The following is a 25,908-nucleotide window of genomic DNA, read 5'->3' on the forward strand; positions in this document are numbered from 1 at the left end:
GGATGTTTATCTTGCCAGGATCCTATGATCCCTGCTGACTTCTGCTTCTGGGCCAGGGGGATGGACAAATAATTGTTCCTAGATTAAATATTATAGGATGTGCTCCGTTGCACTTCACTCTTGAGATCGGCCTTTGAGCTCAGTTAAGGGACTGTTGCCTTAGGTCCAGATTTTGATCTCTGGAGCTTCAGGATAAAGCTGGAATAAATCTCTTCCAGTGCTGTCAGCAGAGTTGCTCTGGATTTACACTAGTATAGATAAGATCAAAATTTGGGCCTAAAGCTGAGGCACCTCAATGAAGCTCCTAGTTAGTCAAGGATGGTGAGCAGAGCTGGCTAAGCTATCGATGACAAAGAACGGAGCGGGTGAATTTAACTGTCTTTTCTTTTTGTCTCTGTTTGCTCAATGATCCTTTCTGTGAACAGATTTATGTCAGTGTGGCACTCACTGTGGGGTGTCGTAGTTATATTACTTGCTCGTGTTTCTCTTTCTGGTTGGAAGGCTGCTCCTACATAGACCTACTGAAGGATTTCCCAATGCTTCTGCTTTTCCCCTCAATTACTCAAAGGAAATGAACAAAAAAGGATGATGAATTATAGCTAAACAAGCTTGGAGCTTTTATTTCAATGAATGTTCCCAAATGCAGCTGGCAGGGATTTGCCCCCTCCTGTCTGAGCTTTTCTCAATCATAAATGGAAAAGCATTGTAATCTATTGTACACTAGAGACACCCAACATTTCTGTAATCGAACCTCCAGCCCTGACCCTGCAAAATCATTCAGGGTCCAGTTTTGTTCCAGCCACCAAAACCATGCTCAGATCGGCTTGCTCACCAGACCAGGGTTTAAGTTGTTCACAATGCGGGCGCTTGGCTACATGGGTGTGTGTTCAGTCTTTTCTTTTGGTTTTGATCCAGCGGTGTTTGCAACTCTTCCTCTTCATTCAACACTACTAGGCGTGGCTTGATTTTTAATGCAGAAAATCATTTTGAACTACAGATCTCAAATGCATTTGCTGGTTGACTTCTCTCCCCTGCGCCTGACTTTTAGTTGCACCCTGGGGAACAGGCACATTTGAAGTGCTTTGTGTTTGAGTTCAGTGAACCCACTCCTCCCCGCCCAAACAAATAAGTACAATAAAGCCATGGATATACACATCCTGCTTTGGGGAAAAAACTGGATGTGGCTTAACTTTACTGTGAACTAGGTGGCAAGGCTCGTACCGCGGCATAGGTTTGCAAAGCTCCTAGTTCACTATTGACACATAGTACCATAAATCATTTGCAATAAACTTCTTGTACAAGAGCATAACATTGGTTCACGTTCACTCTGGGTGAGACCCAGCTTTCTCTGAGGTTCCCAACCTTTAACGAACCCGATCTGAGATTTGAATTTACAAGAAAAGGTTGACTCAGATCAGGTTTCCTGTAGTGTTTGGTTTCATTGTGAGCATTGTCTGGTGACGCCGTGATTATGTTTTATGTAGTCCATTGCACAGTTAAGCACATCGTTAAAGCTGCATGAATAATGTTTTAGTTCGATGGTCCAACAAGCAAATGAAAAAAAATTACTTTGAATTCACTTCAACACTTTTTTCCCCCTTCAATTTTATGTTTTTTTTCCTGTAGAATAGGAAAAAACAAAGAATGATTTTGAGTCTACCCTAAACATTTAATTTGCCCTAAAATTAAACATTTCATTTCATTGACAGTTTTAAACTTTCTCTTAAAAAAACAAATCTTTTCTAAAAAAAAAAAAGTTGGTCAATTTTTTGGAAGTTTAAAAAAAAAACCCATTTTTTAAAGTAAAAATAAAAATATGTGGGTTCTCAAAATCTTTTCCTCATTTTTATTGGTATTTGTACAAAATGATTTGCTGAATTTGAACTGAATTCACGAATAGTTTTTACCTTACTGAAGGTCCAGTTTTTCTTTAATATTTGGTGAAAAAATGTCTCAGGGCTCTAATTGTAACGAACACGGACTTTGAAAGCAACATCCCCTGCTTTGCTGTGCAGAAGACCTGGAGTATTGTCAGACTCCAGACTTGGTAGTATCTGGAGTGGATTGCCTGAGACCAGCCCTGAGGAGCTGTGAAATGATAGGTTAGCCCTGCAGGGGCTATTAATGGATTTCAAGAGATAAGGAAGAGCCTGTTTATTTAAATGCCTATGGGAAAGTCACTCTGTTTTATGCACTTAGGCTGCATGCAAGATATATGGCTAGCTAGTGGTAGACTGATATGCTGATAATTTGCTGATAATTTGTAGTGAGAAATTATTTGTAGACAGTGCTCAATGATGCACTTTTTTTTTGCATGAGTCTATATTGAACAGGCATGGAGATGCACAATCCCAGAGGAAGTTCCTGAAGCAATTCTGGGACTTCCCTTCCCTGGGATAGTAGGGGGTCCCACCTGCACCCCCCTTCCTCCCAAGGGACCCCAGAAGTTGCTCTGCACTTTCCTGAGCATAGAAAGAAAGCCCCCTGCCTGGAATACATGGCAGCAGGTGGTGGGGTCTGGGGCCCTGTGTGCAATGCACTGCATCCTGGCAAGGCCCCGTGCAATCTTTCCTGGTGTGCGAGGACGTTTTGAGCTGTCAGTTGTAAAGAATGGTTGTGAAGTGCTCGTCGCCCTGCAAACCCTTCATTCTTCATGGCTCTCTTTGCCCGAGGGCTGTCGATTCATTATTTCTGGAACAGCCATCCATTAGCAGCACTGAGAGCAAACAGCCCAGCTCGATTGAAGATGGAGCTTGATTATTTTATGAAAGTGATTACCCAACATGGGCATCGGTAATAGCAGGAGGCTGGACTCTGCAACCCATGAGATTCCCTCCAGTCCCGTCTTCCAGTCTGGATCCTAATTGTGCCTTTGCCATTATCTCCCTGGCTCCCTGGTCTCTTCAACGCTTCTGTACCTTTATTTTCCCTATCTATAAAGTGAGTCTGATGTGCTATTATCATCCCCATCATTTAAAAGAATCATGAGCAAGACCCACCCCAAAATCATGGTATTGGTATAAAATAATGAAGGGTGTTAAATGATAATTTTGGGAGGAGCTTTTTTTCTCTGTTTCCAAGTCTTTGGGGTGCAATTGAGTCTTGAATGTTTCTATACAACTGTGAGGTCTAGGACCTTGCCCTTTTTTGTGAACAGAGAGCTGAGCATTTCATACAATTACTTGAGGCTGGAAGAAAGTCACCAAATCTCATGAGATTTGTAATAAGATTATGAAAGCCAGCAACAGCAGTGCTCCCATCCACTTTACAGGAGAGTTGTGAGGCCAGACTAATTAATATGGGAGATGATCTGAGGAAAAGCACTACAAAAAGTGCAAATTTTAATTGACTGCATTTATAGCCTTTATCACTATGGCATCTGAGCAACTCGCAGTCTAATGCATCTGTCCTCACCCGTAAAGTAGGGAACTGCTATAATTCCTGCTTACTGGAGGAGAACTGAGGTGCAGAAATACCGAGCCATTTCCTTGACATCACATAAAAAGAATGTGACAGAGTCGGGAACTTCAGTCCCCCATTGCAATGCATAGGGGATGCATGCGGGTGCACGTGCATCCCCGGAGATCGGCCATGCACCCCCTGGAAGCGCCAGTCACGAAACTGGAAGTGCACTTTTGGTTTCACCACTGGCTTGGTGATCAGCTGCTGGGCGACTCCCCAGGTTGGCGATTGGCCACTGGCACACCCCCTCTCTCAGTCAGCGATTGGCCACTGGGGGACCTTCCACCCCATCGGCAATCTGCTGCCCCCCCTAGACCCGGGAGGCACCAGTCACCCATGGCATAATACCCCAACTGTTGGACCATCCCCTGGTTTATGACCAGCACCCCCAGTGGTGGGGGAGAGAGGGGTGGGAGGGATATCGAGGTGTTATTGGCAGAGCCATTTCTTAGGTTAGGAAAGGTCATACCAGTGGTGGCCTTGGGCTTGTTGGGGCCCTGGGCAAGAGAATCATTTGGGGACCTTTGGAGGCTTAATTTTTATGGCCTATAAGCAAATCAGACATTTGTTGCAAAATTTTGGGGCCCCTGGCAGTCACCTGGTTCGCCCTCCTTTAAGGTCACTGCTGGTCTTACAAATGTTACCAAGAGCCTACATGGGCCTTCACTCGGGCTGAACAGCGGGTTACCTTAAAATATAAGAGATTCTCTGTTTTCTGCTTTCTTCTGTGCTGACTTTCTTCTCTGTTGAAAAATTTATCCTAATGAACTTACAAGTGTATTTCATTGACCCACAGCCTTGCATTATGTTACAGATTAAATGTAAGTAACTTGGATGAGGGCCTTTTAATTTACTACATGATGACAACAGAACAGGAGCGTTCACTGATTTTATTGAATGCTTTAAGACATTGCACTCATATAACAGTCTTTCTCCAAGCTTCCTCAAGCCCTTCTTAAGTGTGAATTAGGTCCCACCCGATGAGAATTGTGGGGTTCTGTTTCTTCCAGGAGGAGAAAAGTCCGGCATAGGTTAACTTATTCACCAGAAGGAACATAGCAATTGAACAGCAGGAGTAAAGATTAGTTTCTCCATGTCTCAGTTTAAGTTTCTATCGCATGATTGCAACTGGGGTCCAGTGGGCATCTGCACCAGTTACAGAGCAGAATAATATAGATCACCTTCCCCATTGGCTTTCATTCCAAAGGGATCACGTTCAGTACTGGGTAGTGGACTGAGCACGGATATGAGTCAGTGCACAAAGACTACTTCTCCCAGCTATGAAGAGGTTTCTTCTTTAGAGACTTATAGTTTGGAGCTGAAGGGTGGAGGGTTCCAGTTCCAGCTGCACATGGATGTGTAGTTAATAAAGTAGTTGAGCTGGATAATGGTGTTGTTACCACCTAAACTATGCTATTGTCTGCAACGTGAATTTGTAGCTACTTTGCAGGGATGGTCTAGCAGACTAATGAATTCATACTTGTGGGGTATACTTTTACCTATACTTTTTTATCCACAAATGTTCCCTGTTCAGTCCCCTATACTTCAGGAAAGTTAGCTGCTGTGACATGCGAATGTTCAAGGAACATAGGATCAGAACAATGGCCATCTAGGCCAGGACCTTGAGTTAGCTGATGGCCTATGTCAGATATTTCAGAAGATATCCATGGTGGAGTAACTCCTGCCATTTAATGGCTGACAAATTGTGAAACAGAAGAGTTTCCTGTACGGTTCTGGTTAGAAGTCTACTTTTTTTTCCTTCTAAAAGAAGTATAAAAACCACAGTTGATTTATAGGCAGGACTGACCTCTAATCAAGCCTCCAACAGTCTTGACTTTTGTACTTGCAGCATGTTTGTGTATGTGTAACCTGGGTACACCCAAGTGTGTGCCCCATCCTCAGTTGGATAGGATAGATGGGCAGGCAACAGTGCTGTGAGAGGGATGCTGTGACTTGGGTACAGATCCCTCTATTTTCTATAAAGCCATACAATGCTAAGGGTTCTTAACTATATACAGAATTTATTTAACATATAAAGAATTATATACAACTGTATACATATATCTATATATCTATATCTATATCTATATCCCAAAGCAATAGATAATATTAGAGAAAATCAACCGCCATACACTCTTATAAATACACATACTTACAACTATATTTGGGAATGGGGTTGCGCGGGGTATGCTTTGAGAGCGGCTCTCTTACCCAGGACCCTGAGATCCTTAAGGTAAGCCACCAGGCCCACAGGGCGATCCTGTGCAGGCCTCCAGCAGGTAAGTACCAGATTCCCAACATAATACTTAACAAATTAAACAACAAGAAAAATAGATTCCAATAGAAAAGAACAACCTTAACATTATTTACCAGCTAAAATATAACATAGCTCACACAGTACAACCAGTTTACAAAATATAAGGTGCAGCTCTGCATTTTGTAGGGCACGCTCTCACCCCATTCTCTGAAAGGAGGAGGGTGGGGGGGTCCCTTTTCTCTGGCCCCTCCCCTGCAAAGGCCCTATTCCCTGAACTCATGGTTGTCCTGAGCGGGGATGTGGTAGGCTTGTTCTCCCTTCCCGTGTGAACCCGGCTGCTGCTCCAGCGTGCCACAGGGGGTTCCTTCTTTGTAGGCCAGGGTCCGGCCCTGAGCACCTCCAAGGCCCCGTCTTCTGTGGGTCTCAGCCCACCTTTTCTGGGCCCAGGCCCAGTGTTCCTGTAGGAGGAAAGGGACTGGTGATGCTCCAAGAGTGCCTTAGGGCAGGTGCCCCTTGACAAGGCCTGAGAGTCTCTCCCTGCTCCCAGGGCCGAGGCTCCAGCAGTGGCTCCTCCAGCGGCGTCTTCAGGAGCCTAGGGCTATCACGTGCTGGGGCAACTTTTCCAGCTTTTCTTGGCTCCGCTCTTCTTCTCGTCCCTCGCCGGTCTGGTCTCCCAACCAAACATGCCTTTCTTTTATAGCCATTCAGGGTACAGAAGGTCCAATCAGAGCAAGGGGTGGTGAAAAGGTCACCAGGACCCCTCCTCCTGTGAACTCTGCCACCAGATCGTAAATGCACCAATCAAGATAAGGGGGGGCACCCTCTCCTGATTGGAGGAAGAGATTGCACCAATAGCTCCGCATCCTGCTTGAGCTGGCAAGCTGCGCGCAAGCTGTGCTGCAACCGGCGTGCCCTTTACACATGCAATAAAAATACCAAGTTGAAATGTTTTCAGTACTGCTGTGGTATTTTGAGTGTTTTAAAACCTTTGGGTCCTTTCTGTGATCATTCAATTCTCCTGTGGGATTTTGTAAGGGCAAGGGCAATTCAAGGTATTTTATCTTTAGCATACTCCTTATATTCAGGGGAAAAGCTGGTTTTCAAAAAAATTGAACCTGAAAATACAGGGTCAATCTATGCCAGGTCAGCTTATAGTTGAAACAATACAGTGTATTCCTTTATCATTCCATATCCCATTTAATGAAACGATCCATTTGGTCCACTCATCATTCAAAGGCCAGCTTCTGTGGAGACAAGCTTGGAAATCCAGTCATGCTTCCAGGTGATTTTCATCATTGATGTTACAGATGGAAGATGCCTCCTGGGTCATCTACTCTTTCCTTTAGTCAACAGGGGATTGTTCTGTTTGAGCTACTATTAGGAGTTGGGAGGAAAATGATGGTTTTTTGGTCTGGTAGAATATATGAAATTCCCCTTCCCCAATTCCCATTCTATATCTGCTGGAAAAGTCAAAATCTTGACACTTAATGTGAACTGAGATCACTGAGAAACACCCATTTGGCTCGATCCAAACATTTCACGTTTAGGATTTTGAAAGATGTCATTTCAGTTTTGACTTTTTGAACTTCTTCCGTAGTAAACATTTTGAAAACCGAAGTCATTGTAAACCATAAAAAACATTTAGTTTCAACCCATTTAAAACAATTTCAAAGCTTCATCCAGTTTTGGGGGTTTTTTAATCGGGAAATCCACCACAACAGGCTTTCATTGAAAGTGAAATGGTTTGCATGTGTTAGGTCTTTTCGGTTTTGGGGGGGCAAAAAAATACTTTTTATGGGAAAAATCCTGACAAGCACTGGGTATTTTAGAAGAAGGCTTTATGTTTATATGTGTTACCTTACAACTGTATCTCTGTGGCTCCATGACAGGCTTGATGGTCTTCTCTTCCAGGTGCTCCCTTTCAAAGGTCTCAGCATCCTCATGCTACCTCCTGCCGGCACTTCCATCTGGGCCCCCAACCTCAGATCTCAGCTGACTTCCCCCTCCCTCACCCTGTCCAGCCACAGCCAGGGCTGAACCCTCACATGGCGACAGCTCACCAGCATAATGGCTCGCTGCACCAGCCCCTGCCACCTATGCCAGCCCTGCCGTTTCAGGATGTGACAGGACCCTCCTTCCTACCTCAGGCGCTACACCAGCAATACCTCCTCCAGCAGCAGCTCCTTGAGGCCCAGCACCGTAGGCTTATGCCTCATCCCAGGTGAGCTATTCTGCAAGAAGCAGAGGAACAGTAAGTTAACCCATGCCAGATAGCAAACAGCTCGCGAGGGCATCTTCTCTTCTTCCGTGCCAAGACGCAAGAGAAACTCAGTGCTGGGGCTGGCACGCGACTCCCAGTGCCATTAACAACTTGCTTGGGGCTGAATTTGGCACAGTGTCCAGGTCATGATCTGTAGTAAAACAGTGGCCATTAAATGTTATGAGTCCAGAGGGAAGCTAAATGGCACTCTACCCACTTCTGACCTGCTTCAAGAGATAGGTGCCTGGGGCCTGATTTTTCCAGGGGCTCAAGTCCCAAAGATTTCTAGGGTCAGGATGGAAGGAATTTCCTATCATCTTAAATTCTGGGAAGTGGCTTAGTGTAAGTAGTATCGTGGAGTAGTAAGGAGCATCACATTATTCTCTCACTTGCTGCCAATGGCATAATCTTTTATTCTAGCTGTCAATGCCACAGCTTCAGCCTGGCACCAAGGGGATCATCAACAGGTAGAGAATCCACAGGCCAATTTGCTAATTTGTGGGGATTACCATAATGTCTCACACACCACAGGCCCCCATATATGACACACACCTTGTTCTGGGAAAGCAGCATGCAGAAAAACAAATTGTTTTTAGAGCCATGGCTAAATGCTGGCTGCACATAACAGGGGCAGAGTCTTTTTTCCAGCATCACTTGCCATCCTGTTGCTAGAGGTTTAATCCCATTACTGCCACTGCCAAATTGGCAGCAGCTTTTGGCTCAGCAGCAAGTGGAGGGCAGTGCCACTGGAGGGTGGACTCTGCCCTCCCTCTATGCATCACAGAGCCCAGTACAGCCCCAAGCAGCCATTCCCCAGCGTCCCCATGCTTCTGTTCCAGTGCAGAAATCAGCTTCACTTAAGACGCACTGATTTTGGATGGTGAATTTTTGGGAGAGATGTTCATGTGGTATGCACATCAGTACAGTAATAGTATAACTACCTCCATACAGTAGTAGTGGTGGATGCTCAGCTGCTTTAAAATAAGGCACTAATTTTTGTACAGGTCGAGCTAGACCTGAACTGTAGTGGTATGTACAGTTTTGAATACATATGAAACATCTGCCAATTGAAAACACCTGATGGATGTGCCCACCATGCTCAGAAAACACAGGCTTATTCAAATAATTCATTTTATGCACATCTAATGTGTATAATGCTTTTGCATTAATGCATACGGGAGATTAGAATTGTGAACAATTGCACAAAGACACGGGGGAAAATATTTGGCTTCTTAATTATAAACATGAATTTAAAAGTACCAAGACTGCTTCTTGTGTCATGCCAGAGTAAATCCAGAGTCACATGGAGTTCCTGCTGTAAAAGACAGGAAAATCCATACTGTACCATTTTAAAATTGTAGATAATCTGTGCTGAACTACGGAGAAAATGGTACGCTAGACTTACACATTTCTCTTTGAGGTTTCAAAGCCAGATGTAACTCTTCATCTACATATTCGGGGACTGTTCAGTAGTACGTACAGATTGTGGATAGGCAAATGATCCCTGTTCTGGCTTGAGATTTATGGCTGTGATCCAACTGAAGGTAGAATAAATGAGGCTGTTGATTTGCTGAACATCCAGTCAAAGGAGACAACCTGGATTCAGGGGAGACTGCCTGCAAAGAGAATTATTTTAACGTAGCAGAGGTGGAAGTGGATGTCCAGCTTGGCTCCGTTTGAATTACTTGAGCAAGTGGTTTATATAAAGCAAAGGATGGAGAGTGTAGATTGAAAACACTCAGGAATCATGTTGTGGGTTACACTAATGGGTCAGAAGTAAGTGTATGAAACTTTGCAGCGCTGCCATGCCATGGAGTGAACGTTCATACGCTTTGTGCCTTTAAGTCATGCATCTTTCTCATGCTTGTTTTGTTTTTTAGGTGGGTTTAGTCATTAGTAATTGACTTGCAAAAACATTTGGGGATGAGGTAACGGTGACTTGTATTCATTCCTTATTGCACCCAGCTGAGACCTTTGGCTGCGGTTCTACATAGCAATTCTGATGCTGGATTAGATCATTCTCATTGATAAACAAGAGAGCCCACTTATGGTGGCAGCTGTCCACGGGGGAGACCTGGTATGAGGAGGAGGGTCCTGCTATGGAAAAGGTGAAGACCTTCTTCGCTAGTCCAGCATACGCTTTCTGAAAACAGCTGTATCAGTTGGGGACTGTTGAAGTACAGCTCCTGTTTCTATAGCAGCTTTGCTCTGTTTGCTCCTGAATTTCTGCCCCAGAACATCAATAAGTGGGAGTTTGGCTAAATAAGGACTGTGCAAAGAGCTGAGGATTTGGCCACTATTTTCCGCAGCGTCTTTGTGCAATTGTTCATAATGCTTGATCCCCTGTGTGCATTAATGTACTGATGCCAACACATTAGATGTGTATATAACAACCTCTGGCATATGCAGAGCTATGCTAGATACTTGAGGCCTTGTTCCCATGTGGTTTTAGGAAATATAACTATTTTGGTTAGAAACTGAGGTCATTTAATTGGAGCAAAAACTGTCCATAGACCAGTTCTTAGGGGCTCAAAGGAGTTTTTGCTGCTTTTTCTTTCTCTAAGTTGTATTGTCTTTGTGTTTGCGGAGCCATGGGAGAGCAGGCTGGATCTACCCTAGCCTGTCTTTTGTCAGGAGAATTGTTGGCTAAGGTCCCCAGCCAGGACCACAGGCTCTTCAGTTATGCCCAAATGGGGCTCCCCAAATGTTAATAAGCTGACCTTGGAGACACCTAGGTTACTGAGATGTAGGCAGTTTTGGTCGGTGATTCATTGTTATGATGGCTGATGCCCAAGTCAGTGTGTGTGTGTGTTGACTTGCAGACCTCTGGCTGAATTTATGATGCTGTTAAGAAGAAAATACGTTTCTTAGAACAGAATAGCCAGAACAGTCAATGGGCTTAGGATATTATATAGAAACAATACAAATAACACTCTGTTGGACAGTGATATCTTTCCCCTGCTTCTTAGTTGCAGGAAGTAGAGAGTTGGTCATCCCTCTTGTGGGAGTTCTTGATGGCCGTCTGCCCAGTGCTTAGCCCAGCACAAGTTTCCCTTTCCCAGCTGCCGGCACTCAGTCTCAGCCACCTTGTCTCTCACCACCCCTGCTCTGCTTTTCCCCCCCGCAGGCGGACTCAGGAGCGCATGTCTGTTCAACCTCATCGGTTACACCCAGGCTTTGACTTTGGCCACCAACTGCAAACTCCTCAACCCATGGGGCCGCAGCCCAGGTACTTAGCTGAAGGCACAGACTGGTAAGTCTTTTGTTTTGCTTGGACTGAGGCATACAACCACAGCCAAAGACGACTGTGGCTATTCAAGCTTGGGGTGCCCAGGTACTACAGTGAGAAATGAACACTGCCAATCCCCACAGCACTGCTCACAGCATAATGCCACTTGTATAGCAAGGAGAAGGGCAGGCTCAACATGCTAGCGCCACACCAGGGCTAGTGATTGCCTTCTCCCAGTTTTCCTCCCCTGTCAGTTGTAGCTGAATTTAGCAGATCAGATTCTCTGCTGCAGACAGCTGGTTTGAATACTGCAGACTGCCACTGAGCAGTGACAGCTCTCTGAATTAAAGCTGGAGCCTGCTCTGAGCTGTCCTTGCTGTCTGGAGGGCCCTACTGCTTCATGTCCTGGCCACTTGCCTGCCCCATCTTGCAATTTCAGCTTTGGGGGCTACACAGAGGAGAAAAATGGGGTCAATAGCAGTAAGGGAGCAAATTGAGCCAGAGACTGAGATGGGGGGTGGGCAGCAGGGGTTGGACAAAGAGGCTGGATAAGGTTCTGTAGAAGGGTGTGTGTGTGTGTGTGTGTGTGTGTCTGTGAACTAAGCTAGGATGAGGAGCCCAGGGAGGGAGACTGGGACCCAGCAGAGAAGACAATAGGGATGACCCGCCCGAGGCTGGAGAGGGAGAGACAGATCAGATGAAGAGCCAGGAGCGGGGAACTACCACTAATTGGGGAAGGAAACTGGGGCCAGGGGCTGGGAGAAGAGCCTGACGGTTGGCACGAGAGTAGGAGTGACAGCCAGCAGGAGTGTGGAGAGACCAATTAGATGAATAGCTGGGACCAGGGAAACTGGATGGACAAACAGGATGGGAATGAGGAGTTAGGTAGAGGGTAGAGACAGGAGAGTTGCACATGGGGAGGGCATGGGGCAGAACGATTCAAGTTTGGGGGACAGGGCAAGCAGAAGGGCCAGGGCCTATTAGCGCATCCTCCCCTTCCAGGACCTGGACTGGAACCAAGATGGCAGAATGTCGCCATTCTCTCGCATCACCACCCATCTCTTCAACCCACCGACACAGCTTCATAGTTTCGTAGTTGGTCGGGTCGGAAGGGACCTGAGCAGATCGTCGAGTCTGACCCCCTGCCATGGCAGGAAAGAGCACTGAGGTCAAACGACCCCGGCGAGGTGATTACTTAGCCTCCTTTTGAAGACAGTGTGTGTCTCCTACCCCCAGCGCTGGTCCACACAGCGTAACAACCTACTGCTGCTGCCAGCTACTCTGTTAGCTCAAGAGACAGAGGTCTGTGTGGCAGACCTGGAGGTACCTATGTGAATGTCACAATAAAGACACATGATAGAATTTCCAATTCTTTAGCCTTGTATTAAAAAAACTGAAAAAGTTGCACACATAAAAAATGGCATTAAAAACCTCTTGTTAAAGGTGCACAGTCCCTCGGATATTAGGAAATGCTGCCTGACTTTCACGTGATTTTAATTTTGTTCCCACTGGAGATAAGCTTTGTGGGATCACCTTAGCTGTATGAGATTTCTCCACAGGACCCCTGCCTCCTTCAGTGCACACGCAGGTGGGCCTGCTCCGGGGGAGAGTGGCGGCTGTGAAGCAAAGGAGGGTGTAGCCTCTTGCAAAAGGGGGCAGACGTGGAATGAATGAGGCAGGGACTCGCAAGAAGAAAAGAGGTGGTCTCAGTGCAAAGACAGTTGAGTGCTGCTCTGCAAAACTGGTTTCTATCCCTGCCTCTGACACAGCTCCTGTGTGATGTTGAACAACTCGACACATATGGCCACTCATTTGTGTTCTTCCTTTCCTGGGTGCTTCATGTGAGATCCAAGGGTTTGACTTGAAGTGTAGGGACCCCAAGCCATGACCCAAGTCAAGGGGAGCAGTGCTGGAACATATATACTGCTATGTGATGCATAGTAGTCCTGGGAAGTCAGGGGCTCAGTGTCTCCAACTGGACCCCCAAAATGAAGACACTTGACCTTAATGTATCTATGCCTCAATAAATAACTTTGGGATGATATTACCCCCACACCTCACAGAGTGTTATGGAGATTCATTAATATTTATCAGGCACTCAGATACCATAGTGTTAGCCCTATGAAACCATTGAGAAACAGGGCTGGAAGGGGCCTCAGGAGGTCAGCTAGCCGAGCCTTCTGCTGGAAGCAGGATCAGCCCTGCGTTAACCGTCGCAAGCAATGGTTTGTGTAACTGGCTCTTACAAACTTCCAGTGGTAGAGATTTCACAGCCTCTCTAGGTGATCTCTTCCAAAGCCTAACCACCCACAGAGTTAGAAACTTCTTCCTAATATCCAGCCTAAATTTTCCTTGTTGCAATTTAAGCCTGTTACTTCTTGTCCTGCCCCCTCCAGCCACAGAGCAACCTGTCACCGTCTGCTTTGTAACAATCCTTTATTGGAAGACCGTTATCAAATTCCTCTCAGTCTTCTCTTCTTCAGGCCAAATAATCCCTGTTCTTCCAACCTTTCCTTGTGTTTCTGCAGAAGAAAATCAAATCGGACGAAACCACCATAGAAAAGCCCCCCACCATACGAATAATTCTTTCTTCAGAGGAAAGTTTGAATAATAAGAAAATAAGGCACAAGGGCATGTTCTGAGGAAAACCCAAAATTTTGAATAGCTGCTTATTAATTATCACCATTCATTCTGTCAGGTGAATGAGGCAGGGACTCCTGCGGGAAAAAAATAGCGTGCGATCATGTCATGAAAGATGATCATAATGCTTATGCACGAGGGGGGTCACATTAAACTTGCACAGGCGACCTTAATTATGGCGTTTGGGAACTTCTGAGTGCTTTGCTTTGCAAACTGTGAATGCTTTTTTAACGTAGCTGTTTCACGAGTAATTATATGCAATAAAAAATAGGGCCAGATCCTTCCTGTTTCTGCTCAAGCATTTCTGCAGATGCCAGTGGGACCCGAATGCAGCCCATGCAGCGTGGCTTATATGGGTTAGGAAAGTGCTTTGACTTCTTTCTGGAAAAGAGCGTGTGTGTGTATGAGTGTGTGCGTGAGTGCATGCATGCACGTGCATGTGAGTGTGTGTGTGTGTGAGCAGTGTTAATTATGGTCATTATTAGTATCTCACAAAGCACCACTTACCCTCTTCCTATTTTTCCCTTGGCCTTATAAAAACCGAGGGAGTGGATGGCAGGAAATCACATATTGTATGTACATCTTGGTGACTCATTTCCCCTCAGGGTGCTTGTACTATTCCACCCCAGTGACAGATGTAAAAACATTTCTCTAATGTATTAATACATCAGTGGAGATTTGTACTTGCTCAAAGGTAACCGAGCACTTTCGTACACAAGACGGGGACGGAGGGAAGGGCGGCAAGAACTCAGATCTCTTAAACTGCTAAGCCTTTATTAAAATGGTTTGGTGCTTAAACCAAATGAGAGAGAAACTCCCTTTGTTTCCTGAGATACAATTCTGAACACGCATTAAGTGAATACAATCTCACCTGTTAACTTGGCTCTAATCCTTCAGTTATTATTCCTAAGTGAGATGCCCCCTGAAGGCAAAACAGTAAGATTTGAATTCATAATGTCCATACATCAATGCTCTGCACCAATGCTTGGTTGGTTTTTTTTGGCGGGGGGGGTGTTAAACATGTAACGCTAGAATATTGTTTGCTTTGACTTCCCCAGCTGGTTGGTCAGATGTATTAATTCCCAAACACCTGGGGGAACGTTAGCCAATACAGTCTGCTGATTAGGGACCTTGTGCGGATCTAAAGGACTTGATTATTTTTCCTTAAATTTTGTTTTCCAAGTTAGCTGCATAGTTAATTTGGCACTACAAGGTAGAAATAAAGGCCGATGGCTTATTCTTTCATAGTACGTTTCATCTATAGGTCTCAAAGCTCTTGCCAAAAAAAAGAGGTTCCCAAGAGAGGAATTTACATGCTAAAAGCCACTCAACAAGTCATTGCCAGAACTGGGACGAGAACCCAGATCCTCTACTTCCTAGCCTGTTGCTACCTACTAGCAAGGAGTTTATAATCTGGTGCCATCACAGGCTGCCATAGCCATCCTGGCCTGTGCACAGGCTGCAGACCTCTGCTGTGGACCCCAATCCCTGTCCTGAAAAGCAAATGAGTGGTGGCAGATTCTGTGGTGAGGGTAAGTGCAGGCATGAGAGATCAGCCGGCAGAGCACGGGCTCTGCAGAGGAAATGGATGGTACAAGCAGAGCTTCACGACGCCACTCGATGCTACCTCCAGCCAGATGAGACCTCTGTGGGCTAGAGCCAACATCTTCACAGGCTGGATGCAGCCCATGGGCCATAGGTTGCCAAGTCCTGCACTGAGCGATGTCTTGCAAAGGTGTATAATGTTCATGCCTGAGGATGTCTGCCCCAGTGGTAGGGACCAGCACCCTGGGCTCCGTTCGGGCTCTGCCAGTGACCTGCTGGGCATCCTCAGATAATCAGCTCCATCGCTTGTACCTCCATCTCCTTGCCATCATCTACCCTTCTAGCCCTTGATGTCTTGAGGAGAGAGTTAGTGGTACAGCACCTGGCACAGTGACAGATGCTTCAAGGCACTACGCTAATTTAAATGATAATAATAAGGGGTTGGGGCAGGGAGGGAAGTTTGGGCATTTCTGTATAGTCCTGTCATGAAGCCATTTGTTTGCTGTCCCCTATGTAGCCCAGTGGTGACAATGAGCTGTCAGGGCAGGTCTAGGTTTTTACAGGAAGAGAAATGACCCTCTAAATGATCCCATCCTTGGGTGCTTCCCCCACCTCCAGAAGCTCCTCCTGCCTTTCAGCCCTTGTGATGACGTCCCAGTGACTTACGTGTCACCACTGTCTGTGCCAGGGGGAGGGCGAGATGCTACAGAGGGGTGGATGCCCAACATTTCGAACCAGGTGGGCATATTTCAGTCCCTGGCTCAGCGGTGTAAGCACCCTGAGTTTCCATCAACCCCAAGGGAATGGTGGGTGCTCAGCACTTTGTAAAACGAGGCCACTCCTGTCTTTGCTTAAGTTTGGGTTTTGCTGCTTAGCTGTGGTTACCAACGTTTGATATTTTTCACTGTAATTTTCAGAAGAAATGAATGCTGAGTTCCTCAGACACAGTCCTGAGCCCTTCTTGTCAGTGGTGCCTACAACCACAGGGGCTGTTGAAAACTCAGCCCCAAGGGGTCTGTGAACTAAGGGCAGATGAGGAGCCCAGGGTGAGAGCCTGGGACCCAGCAGAGAAGAGAATAGGGATGACCTGAAGCTGGAGAGAAAGAGGGATGACCAAGAAGCACGGCATAATGGCTCTGTACAGGCCTTGAGCCTGGTAGGACACCCATGCAAGCAGCCCCTGCTCCTGAAGGCCGGTTTCAGTTCTGGTGGCTTTGGCCAAGAAGGGGTCTTCTTGGCCAGGTGCCTTTGGAGGAGCAGGGATTCACTTTATAATAATCATCCGGGCACAGCTGTTGCTGTCATGTAGCTGTGTTCCCAGAGCACCTTAAGACCGGGAGGCAAAGCAGAGCTGAAGTGACTTGCCCCAAGGCAACACAATAGTTCAGGGATAGAGCAAGGAATAGAAACCAGGTCTCTTGAGTCCCACCGCAGGGCCCGATCCACCGGCCCATACAGCTACTCTTTAGTTCCTAGTCGTCTTCTTTTCATGCACAGTATTATGCAATGGCTTTCAAATCTCTTCTCAGCTGGAAGCCCCCTCCCTGGCCCCCCTTACCCCTTTATTGCTTTCCACTGGGCCTGTTTTTGGCCCGTTCTCCATAGGAGCTCACATATAACAGGAGGCCTCAGACAGCGGAGGGAGGTGAGGTCTAGGCTAGAGAAGGGGTTGATATGCTCCAGTGCCCACGCTGCCTGGGGCCCCGCACTGCCAGGTACTTCCACAGCTATTGTTTCCTTGTGTCTGTCATCCACTGCTGAGCAAGAGCCACTTGGAGAAATGTTTGACGGTTCATAACAAACCGCAGCACTGGCTGCTGCCTTCCTCTGCTTCAGGGGAAAGAAGTTTTGAAGATGAAATGAATGGCAATTTCTCTCTTCTAATGAGCTTTGCTTTGGTAAATGCTAAGACAATGTTTATTAAAGTGCCTGCTTTTGTAATTAGGGGGAAAGGAACGGCATTCAGCATTTATTTGTGAAGAGATTGCTCTCTCTGGAGAGACAGGGGATCGGTAAATTGGATTATAGATGGAGATACTGTCCTCGCTCTCCTCCTTCCAACTCAGACCCATGGGGATGGGGCTTGCCAGCATGTTGCAGCTCACTGGCTTGTGCCCGCGTCAGTACAGAGGGGATGTGGTACAGAACGATAATTAATTTCTGCTGGGCAGATGCATCAGAAATGCAATGCAGTAAGTTTGCAGCCTCCTCTTTTGAGAGCGGTGGTGGATTCTGCATCTCCCGAGTCTTCAAATCAAGACTTAGGTGTCTTTCTAGATGACAGAAAGGCATCTGTTCAGTTAGAGGGGTTCTAGGCAGGAATAAGTGGATACAAATTTAATTTTTTTGTGGGGTTTTTGTGGTCTAGTTAATAGGAGCACAGGGCTCCCAGAGTCCAGCCTCCTGCTGCCGGAGGTAACCAGTGGAGTTACTCCACATTTACACTGACATAAGGATAGATGCTGCCCTGCTCTAACCCAGCTGGTTCAGTCTTAGCAGAGCTACAAATTTGTCACTCATCCAGTTATGAAGCCAGTCGAACTCAGTTTTGTGCTACCCAGCAAAGAACGGTGCCTTTATTTAGCAAAACAAAAGCAGAGCAGAGCTCTTACATGTTGGCAAGGAGAGTGCAGAGGGCCAATCTGGGCCCCCTTGATCTCTGTAAGCTCTGCTGCACTGATGTAAATCAGAAATAACTGAATCAATGGCGTTAAGCTGGATTTGAATCGGTGTAGCTAAAAATTAGAGCTAACGTGCTGTGCCCTTTTTTTTCTGGAGTGTTGTATGGGTTATGAATGGAACGGTAGAGGGGAAATAAAGGGATGCATTGTCAAAAGATGAGATTATTGTTATATGCCTGTTCTTGTGCTTGCAGGGATCTCAGTGTTGATGCTGGCCTGACTCATGCCCAGTTCCAGGTTAGGACAGTTCCTCAGCCCTATCAGCATTACCTAGCTACACCTAGAATGCACCATTTCCCTAGGAACACATCCTCAACGCAGATGGTGAGTGAAATGCTTTTGCTGGGAAATGTTTTATGCATTGTCTACTAGAAGGAAGCCAAAATAAAGGCTGCTGTCTTTCCATCACCTGTTTTCCAAGAGTCCTACTTATCTCTGTCCGTGGGAGGGAGTCAGTCTGAAAAGATAATGTTGCGTTGTTATACTCACGGGGTAGGAAACGCTACAAGGAAGGATGCATACTAGCTGAAGATGGGTTTGGTCTGTTATCTCTAATGGAGCTACTTCACTTTACACCAGCTGATAAGCTGGCCTACAGGTTCTAGACAGAATGGGAAAGATCCGGCACGTGCTATTAGGCATTGAAGCAAATTCAGCTCTCAGGTGAACGAATGTCAATCCAGGTTAACTCCGCTGAAGTGTGTGTTGTTACTGCAGATCCCCCCTTGTTTTAACTGAGAGCACACTTTGAGTCACTGATCTTTATTCGTATTTCCACTACTTGCATGCTGTAAAAGAGCCTTACAGGGGATTTAAATGTAATTTAACCAATTTATAGGGCCATAAATAGGACTCCTCATACATAAGAATCAGGTCCACTGACCCTCTTTTCACTCAGAAGGATACTTGACAGCCTTTTCTTGTTTTCATTTAAATGGGCACCTGAGTAAACTGGGGGTTTTCACAAAGCATCACTGCAAACGGTTAAAACTCAACAACAAAAAAATCCCAACTCACTCTTCACTATTGACACAGTTTCCCCTGAGGTCAAATATAATTATTTCAGACATTTCCCTCCAAAATTTTGCATTTAAAAAAAAGAGCGTTTGCCCTTGGGTGTGTTCTGATTTTTGCAATTGTAGGGGAGAGGCCCAACACTACATTGGTATAGGGTCATTTCAAGAGGAAAGCTCAAGCTGGGTGCGTTTACATAAGCCATTAACACGAAGCAATAAACCACAAAGCTTATTTCTCCTCAGATAATTGCTCCTGGGAAAGCTCCCGGGTGTGCAGTTTACACGCGCGCCCAGAGTGCAGCACATTGAACCAGGTTGAAGCAGCCCTGGCTGGCAGGGGGCCCGGGGGGTCATCCTGCCAGCCTGGAGCTGCTCCAGCCAGGCTGGAGGTGGTGTGGCGGGGCTGGCTGGGGCACGAGGGTGCTTCTGAGCTAGCCCCAGCCAGTCCTGTCAGTCTCTACACGTGCGCTGCTGTGCACAAAACACCTCCACAGCAGAGTAAGCCTTGTATTTACAAGTCCTAGCCTGCTGTGGAATATATCATTTTCATGCACCCTTATCAGGGCACGGGCTGACATGGAGACATTTATTGCAGTTAATTAGTCAACTGCACAGTAAACATCTTGTGTAGACACACCCACTGAGATGCTAATGAGATTTGGGTGTCCACGATCCTCTGAGCAGTTTTGAAAATGTCAGCATTGCCTCTCAACTTTTTGTACTTTAGTCAGCCTGGTCTATGAACAAAGCCCAGTCACTTCATCGACGGGTTTGCTCCCATTCTGAGAACACTGGATTTTGGGTTGACCCACATAAGCATTGCTAACCGACGGCAGTTTTATGGCAAGTCTGACAACCTTTGGTGTTTTTCTTAAAGCCCTCAGGTCCTGGAGTCAGGTGAACATGTGAGAATCTTAGCTTTCCTTAAAAAAAAGGCAACTGTCTACACTTTTGGGTTGCAGAGAAATTGAAAAATGACTCAAAAGTTTCAGAAAGACTTAAAAGTTCGGAGAACAAACAAGGAGAACCGTAAATGTATTTCTGGGAAAAAAAAGCCTCCTATTTCTTAAGTTAGTCTGGCAATGTCTGAAGCCTTTGAGTTGGCAACACTGCAGAGACCACAGACACAGTATTACAAATAATTGAATTGAAATAAAAATAACTATGATTCATATTTATTAATAGGACTTATTAAAGTCCTATTATTTCTTTGTTTTTAGAGAAATCTTCATTTTGGAGGCCAAAAGCTAGTTATTAGGCTGCCCTTTAAGTTTTGTACTTTTTAAAAAATGGTTTTATTTGAAGTCAAGGCAGTCAGAGGATTAGAGGTGCTGAGATGATTTTTCTTCCCTATCCTGCACAGGTTGTCCATGAAATCAGAAACTACCCTTATCCTCAGCTTCAGCTACTTGCTCTTCAGGGACTAAATCCGAACAGGCACACATCTGCTGTGAGGGAGAGCTATGAAGTACGTACCTAGTGACTTAAGTGGTTGTTAACCCCAGACACCTGCAAATGTTGTAATATAAATTGTTACAGCTCCTCTCTGGAGCACAGCTGGGCTGCAGCAGAGCACTAGGGCCGTGCGGGATAAGGCCCGAGTGCTACACGCGTGTAGTTGTAGTTGGAGCTGAAGTCCATTTGAAGTCTATGGAAAGATGCCTAATGTCATCAGCGGGTTTAGGATCAGACTTGTGGCTGTTGGCCCACGAGAGCTGCTTCCCCACAGAGAGCAGGCAGGATTTGTAGCTTATCGGGTATGTTGTCATGCAGCCGGTGTTGCAACGTCCACCGTTGTGCTGCTGGGCGGTGGTGTGAATCTAGGAAAGGCCTTGTGCCCTATTAGAAAACTATTTTAACGATTAATTTGGAATAATGAGGTCTCGCTCCCAGACATCAGAAACAGTCCCACTGCGCTGCTCTCCATCCATGCTGTCCAATGACCATGGAAAGCAATGAGCGGTGATCCACCATGACAGGAGCACTGGAAAGGGGCCTGGTTAATGCCTGTTTGTGCGGTGATGGTTACAGCCAACCTCTTAGGTTGGAGGGCAGTCTAGCACCTGGGTCTTTGGGCTCCCAGGCAGGTGCCTTAATCACTTGGCCATTGGGATGAACACTTAGGAGCGCTGCCCTTGTCCTTACCCCTCCCTGGCTTTTTCCCTGATTTACAGCCCTACCTCCCATCTTGTGGGTGCTGCCTCTTGTCCGAGAGGCTGGTTGGTGTCGGCAAGATGGGTGCATGACTGGCTGGTGCTTTGTGTTTCAGGAGCTGCTGCAGCTGGAGGACAGACTGGGCAGCGTGAGCCGGGGAGCTGTGCAGAACACCATCGAGAGGTTCACGTTCCCACACAAGTACAAAAAGGTGAGGGCTGGACCGCCAGCATCTCCAGGCAGCCCCTCAAGCCGTCCTGACTCACCCTGCCTCAGGAAGACAGTGCAGCAGCTAGAGACACAGGACCATCCTTGTTAGATAGGACAGTGTGCATGTGACAGGGTAGACTGGAGCCCAGAGCTTCAAATCCAAACATCCCCAGATTTGGGGAGGAATTTAAAATCCAGAGGCCACCTCTCATTTGGAGGATGATAACACACAGCAGCAAGCCTAGGTGAACAGGCCAGGGCGGTCTGATGGTGGCTTTCTGACTTCTAGGCTCAAATCTGCAAGCCAGATTTTCCTGCTCGGCCAATGCAGCTTTCTCTCAGCGTGACCCATGCACATGCTTGCAACTGTACTCATTTTTATTCAAGTGTTAGTACCCACAAGTTAAACCCAAAAAGTTATGTGGTGTGCAAAGCATGTACAAACCCACTCCCATGAGTCCAAACTCCATTCCTGGAGTGCAGGGGGAAGCTTGCACTCTCCTGTCCGTGAAAGATAACTCTCTTCTTCGACTTCTTTTCGTGAAACCTGGTCGCCTCACTTTATGCTGGTGTGAGAGGAGGCCAGGGGACAGTAGGGCATATGATTTTGAATGCTGAACTGGATTTATGCCACCCTCATTTGGGAAAGGGGATGTTGCTAAACCTAGAAACTGAGGCAAACCATTGGGAAAAAATCCTGGACCAATTTGTGCCCTTGCTGACAGTGGGCTCTATTAAACACCCTTTCTCTTTCTATAGATCTGTACAGTGTCTAGCATCATGGGCACGGGGTTGTCAGCCCTGTCATGTTAGAGATAGCACTTGCCACTCTGGGAGAATGGAGGTGGCAAGGTATTTTTTAAGTGAGGCATAGGGTCACCTGCAATTCACTCTGGGGGATTCTGAGCTCTCCGGTAAAGACGATTGCAGTTATGAAGTCTGCAAGAAAAAAACCCCACAACCCTAGAAATTCAGGCACACATATGCAGTTGCCTACAGGGACAAATGATGCCTGGATTAGATAAGGCAGTGTTTATGGAAGCCAGTAGGAATCACGGTGTACCTGAGGTTTGAACCCAGCCCCTCGCACATAATTACAGATCCCAAAATGCTCAAGAGACTGCGGAGACTTAATAATCAGTGTGACATTAATCATGGGACTCGGGAGGAAATGGCTTCCTGGCTTCTCTGCTGACATTTATTCTCTCTGCCTCTCCTCTCCCAGTACATTTTGACAGTCAGAACATTAATAGGACCTGGCATCCTTCCCTCTGTAGGTTTTTGGCTGGGCAGACTTCCCTGACCTGGTGGGTCTATTCAGTTGACAATGAAGCGCTTATTATTCGCATTCCTCCAACTTGGGAGGCTTTCGAGAGCATTAGAGAGTCGTCAGCTCTCCTTTTGTAATTAAATTATGTCTTTAACCTTGTCACAGAGAAGACCACAGGAAGGCAAAGCTGAGAAGGAGGACGGGGAGGAGTCGGACACCGATGAAAAATGCACAATCTGTCTGTCTATGCTTGAAGATGGAGAAGATGTGAGGTATAATCATTCCCACTGAGAGCTCCGGCTCTCCCCCTCTGCCTCTCTCCATTCATTTTCTGCTTGGTTTGTATTTTATTTATGGGAAATCATTCACTGCTGCGTGGGTCTGCTTCCAAGACAGGGCTGTCAAAGCTCCTGTTCTGGTGAACTCTCTGAGCATGCAGGGTGCAGTTTATCTGCAGGAAGCTCAACTTGATTAGGACTGTCTCAAAACACACTTTATAAAGTGTGGATAAAGAGTGCAGTGGGGTGGGAGGCTGGAGGCAAAGGGTTGTTTTTTTCCCAACAGTGTCCTCTGGTTTCTCTCTTCTTGTCTAAGATCCCTCAGCACTGAAGACTTTAGCACAGAGGAACATTTGTGCAGCGTTCGGTTACGTTGCTGGATGCCAAAATTCAGAACAAAATAGGTTTCTGAGTTGGAGGCAGGTCTCTGATTCAGGGGTGGTTTGCATATTAGGATTGAAGTCAACCCATTCTGATGAGAGTGGCCATGGGAAGACCCGAGATTCAAGTTCAGGGGGTCGGGTCTAGGGTTTTGCTTCAGGTTGTTTCTTAGTCCAGCTTCGAGGCCGTTGTGCCCAAGTGCAGAGGATGGGAGCTAGGGTTTTAAACTGCGCGCCTGAAATTCAAGGTCGGGTTACGACCCTTTTTTGGCCATTTGGCTCTGTTTGCTAGTGACCTCTCATTCATTAAGTTCTGGCTGCTGCTGCAGACAGGCAGTTGAGGAGCACGACCCAAGCTGTAACAAGATGACTCCAGCCAACCTTTATCACTGAGGTCCTGTCTTGTATCACAGCAAAAGCAATGTTATCAGTGTTCACTTTAGTGGGACTGGAGCCAAGGTTCAGACACACAGTGTAATGACTGAGGAGATAGGGCCCATAGCCCTTCTCCTAGCAGTTTTATACCCATGTGTGTAGAGCACGAGCTTTGGTGGGTTTACTCAGCTGGTGGGAGCCAGGAGTCCAGGCTCTGACAAGCTAGCCCTTTGTGGCTTTGGGACAGTGATGCCAAACTAAGGTTTGGTGTCATTTTAATGGCAGTTTTGCAGTGAGTTTAGCTTATGGATTTGTATAGGCCGGTTTGGAGAGGGATGGTTCTGCCTTGAGTAGAGGGCTGGACTAGATGACCTCTGGAGGTCCCTTCCAGCCCCGCTTCTGTATAATCATATGCTTTAGCTGCAGGCCTTGCTGGGGAGGCCAGTACAAGTGGAGCTCAGGACAGGATTGTGTCTCGTCTGCGAGGAGATACTTTGACTAGGAACATACAACTGGAAGAGGCCTCCTGGGTCATGGGGTCCAGCACCCTGCTGTTTCAAGCACCTGTATCATAGCATCCTTTTCTTAAACTGCGTGAGCCCTCTCCTTAAACAGCTTTGGTGGTTTCCCCATTTGGGAGGCTATTCCTGAGTTTCCTTTTTCCCCTGCTTTTCAGCCTTCCTTTATTCCCAGCCAGTTTATACTGATTTGCCCTTGACAAGGGGGTAGCTTGCTTCCTTGGGTGAATCCAGATCAGGCTATGTGGCACCATGGGCGCCCAGCTCTGCCTCCTCCCTTTCTCTTGCCTTGTCTTTTGGGATGACTTTGGACCCTCAGTGAGCTCACGGAGGGAGAAATCCCAGTGATCCACCATAGATTAGCTCAGGCGAGGAGCCTTGGCCCTTCACTCCTTTTTTTTTTTGCTCCATTTTCTCTTTATTTATGTTGACTGGGTGGTTGTGAAGTATGCTGAAGTGCACAGAGCTGACTGTCCTCACAAAGACGGTGTAAGATGCCAGCTGCATTCAGGCAGATGGGGATGGACAAATTTAACTATACTGAACTGCAAGAAATAGAGAGGCCAGCATGTCGGCAGCAAGGGTAATTAGCTATGGGAACACCATGCCCTGACAGGCAGTGGATTATTCTGTCCCTCGACGTCTTTAAATCCAGCCTGGTTGCCTTTCGGCAGAGATGTAATTGCTCATATAGAAGCTGTGGATATGATACAAGAGCCAGTAGCTGAGATGTTATGGCCTGTGCTATGCCTGCGGTCAGATCAGACAGTCATCACGGTCCCTTCTCACCTTTGAAACCATGAATCTGTGAAATACGCTGAGCGCAGCATGCGTGACTCTCTTGTCCCTGCCTCTAGGTTACTGGGTCAGTGTCTACGTCTCCCTCGAGGTTTTTCTCGTTGCCTTTTGTTTCCCTTCCAGCCTCCTTGAAGTGCATCCATGCATGGCCCTAACAGGCGTGTGATTCTTCTCTTGCAGGCGTTTACCCTGTATGCATCTCTTTCACCAAGTGTGTGTGGATCAGTGGCTAGCCACCAGCAAGAAGTGCCCAATCTGCAGAGTGGACATTGAAACACAACTTGGCTCCGACAGCTGAAAGAACCAGCTGGATGCACCATTTTCCTTACCAGGTCGTATGGCCATAAACCCTTGCAGCAAAATTTTGCCTTCTGAGCCATTTGATTTAGAGGAGAAGTCTGCAAGCACATTAGCGAGGAGGAGGAAGGAGGAGTTGGTGGTACAAAATCTAGGGGTAGGAGAGTATCCTAACAGCCATATTGGCCCAATGCATGGGAGCTGGCATTCCCAGAGCTTGAAGGCCCTGTGCTGCAGAAGATTTAGTATTGAACATGAAGGAACTAGTTTGTGGTAGTCTGGCTTGTCAATCCTGCATCTCATGAGGATTGTATATATACCTCTTGACTAAGTAGAAACATGTTAGGGGTTCTTTAGCTATTTCTATGGATGGCAGCTGGAGCATGTTAGCTTAAGAAATGTTGTGTTTGATGCCCTAGTCATCTTGTGGTGGACATGTCGCTGTTAACCTAATTTGCACCAAATATTTTTTCATAGATTCCTTATTTTGGTGCCTGATTAAAGCATTGCGGGGGGGGGGGGGGGGGGGGGGGGGGGG

General features: G+C 46.6%; 1 protein-coding gene across 1 annotated transcript in view; it reads left to right on the plus strand.

Moving 5' to 3' along the window:
* RNF165 (ring finger protein 165) overlaps positions 1-25,874 on the plus strand; it is a 123,754-nt gene extending 97,880 nt beyond the window's left edge. The window contains exons 2-8 of the mRNA XM_019518118.1: positions 7,631-7,940; positions 11,107-11,232; positions 18,269-18,398; positions 20,454-20,558; positions 21,360-21,455; positions 22,890-22,996; positions 25,254-25,874. Coding sequence (XP_019373663.1) covers positions 7,631-7,940; positions 11,107-11,232; positions 18,269-18,398; positions 20,454-20,558; positions 21,360-21,455; positions 22,890-22,996; positions 25,254-25,371 — 992 coding nt within the window. The 3' untranslated portion in view covers positions 25,372-25,874. The remainder of the gene's footprint in view (positions 1-7,630; positions 7,941-11,106; positions 11,233-18,268; positions 18,399-20,453; positions 20,559-21,359; positions 21,456-22,889; positions 22,997-25,253) is intronic.
* The last annotated feature ends 34 nt before the right edge of the window (positions 25,875-25,908 follow it).

This window comes from Gavialis gangeticus, unplaced genomic scaffold (assembly GCF_001723915.1).
Source record: "Gavialis gangeticus isolate Ggan-Ray unplaced genomic scaffold, GavGan_comp1, whole genome shotgun sequence".
In the NCBI taxonomy this organism is placed as follows: Eukaryota; Metazoa; Chordata; order Crocodylia; family Gavialidae; genus Gavialis; species Gavialis gangeticus.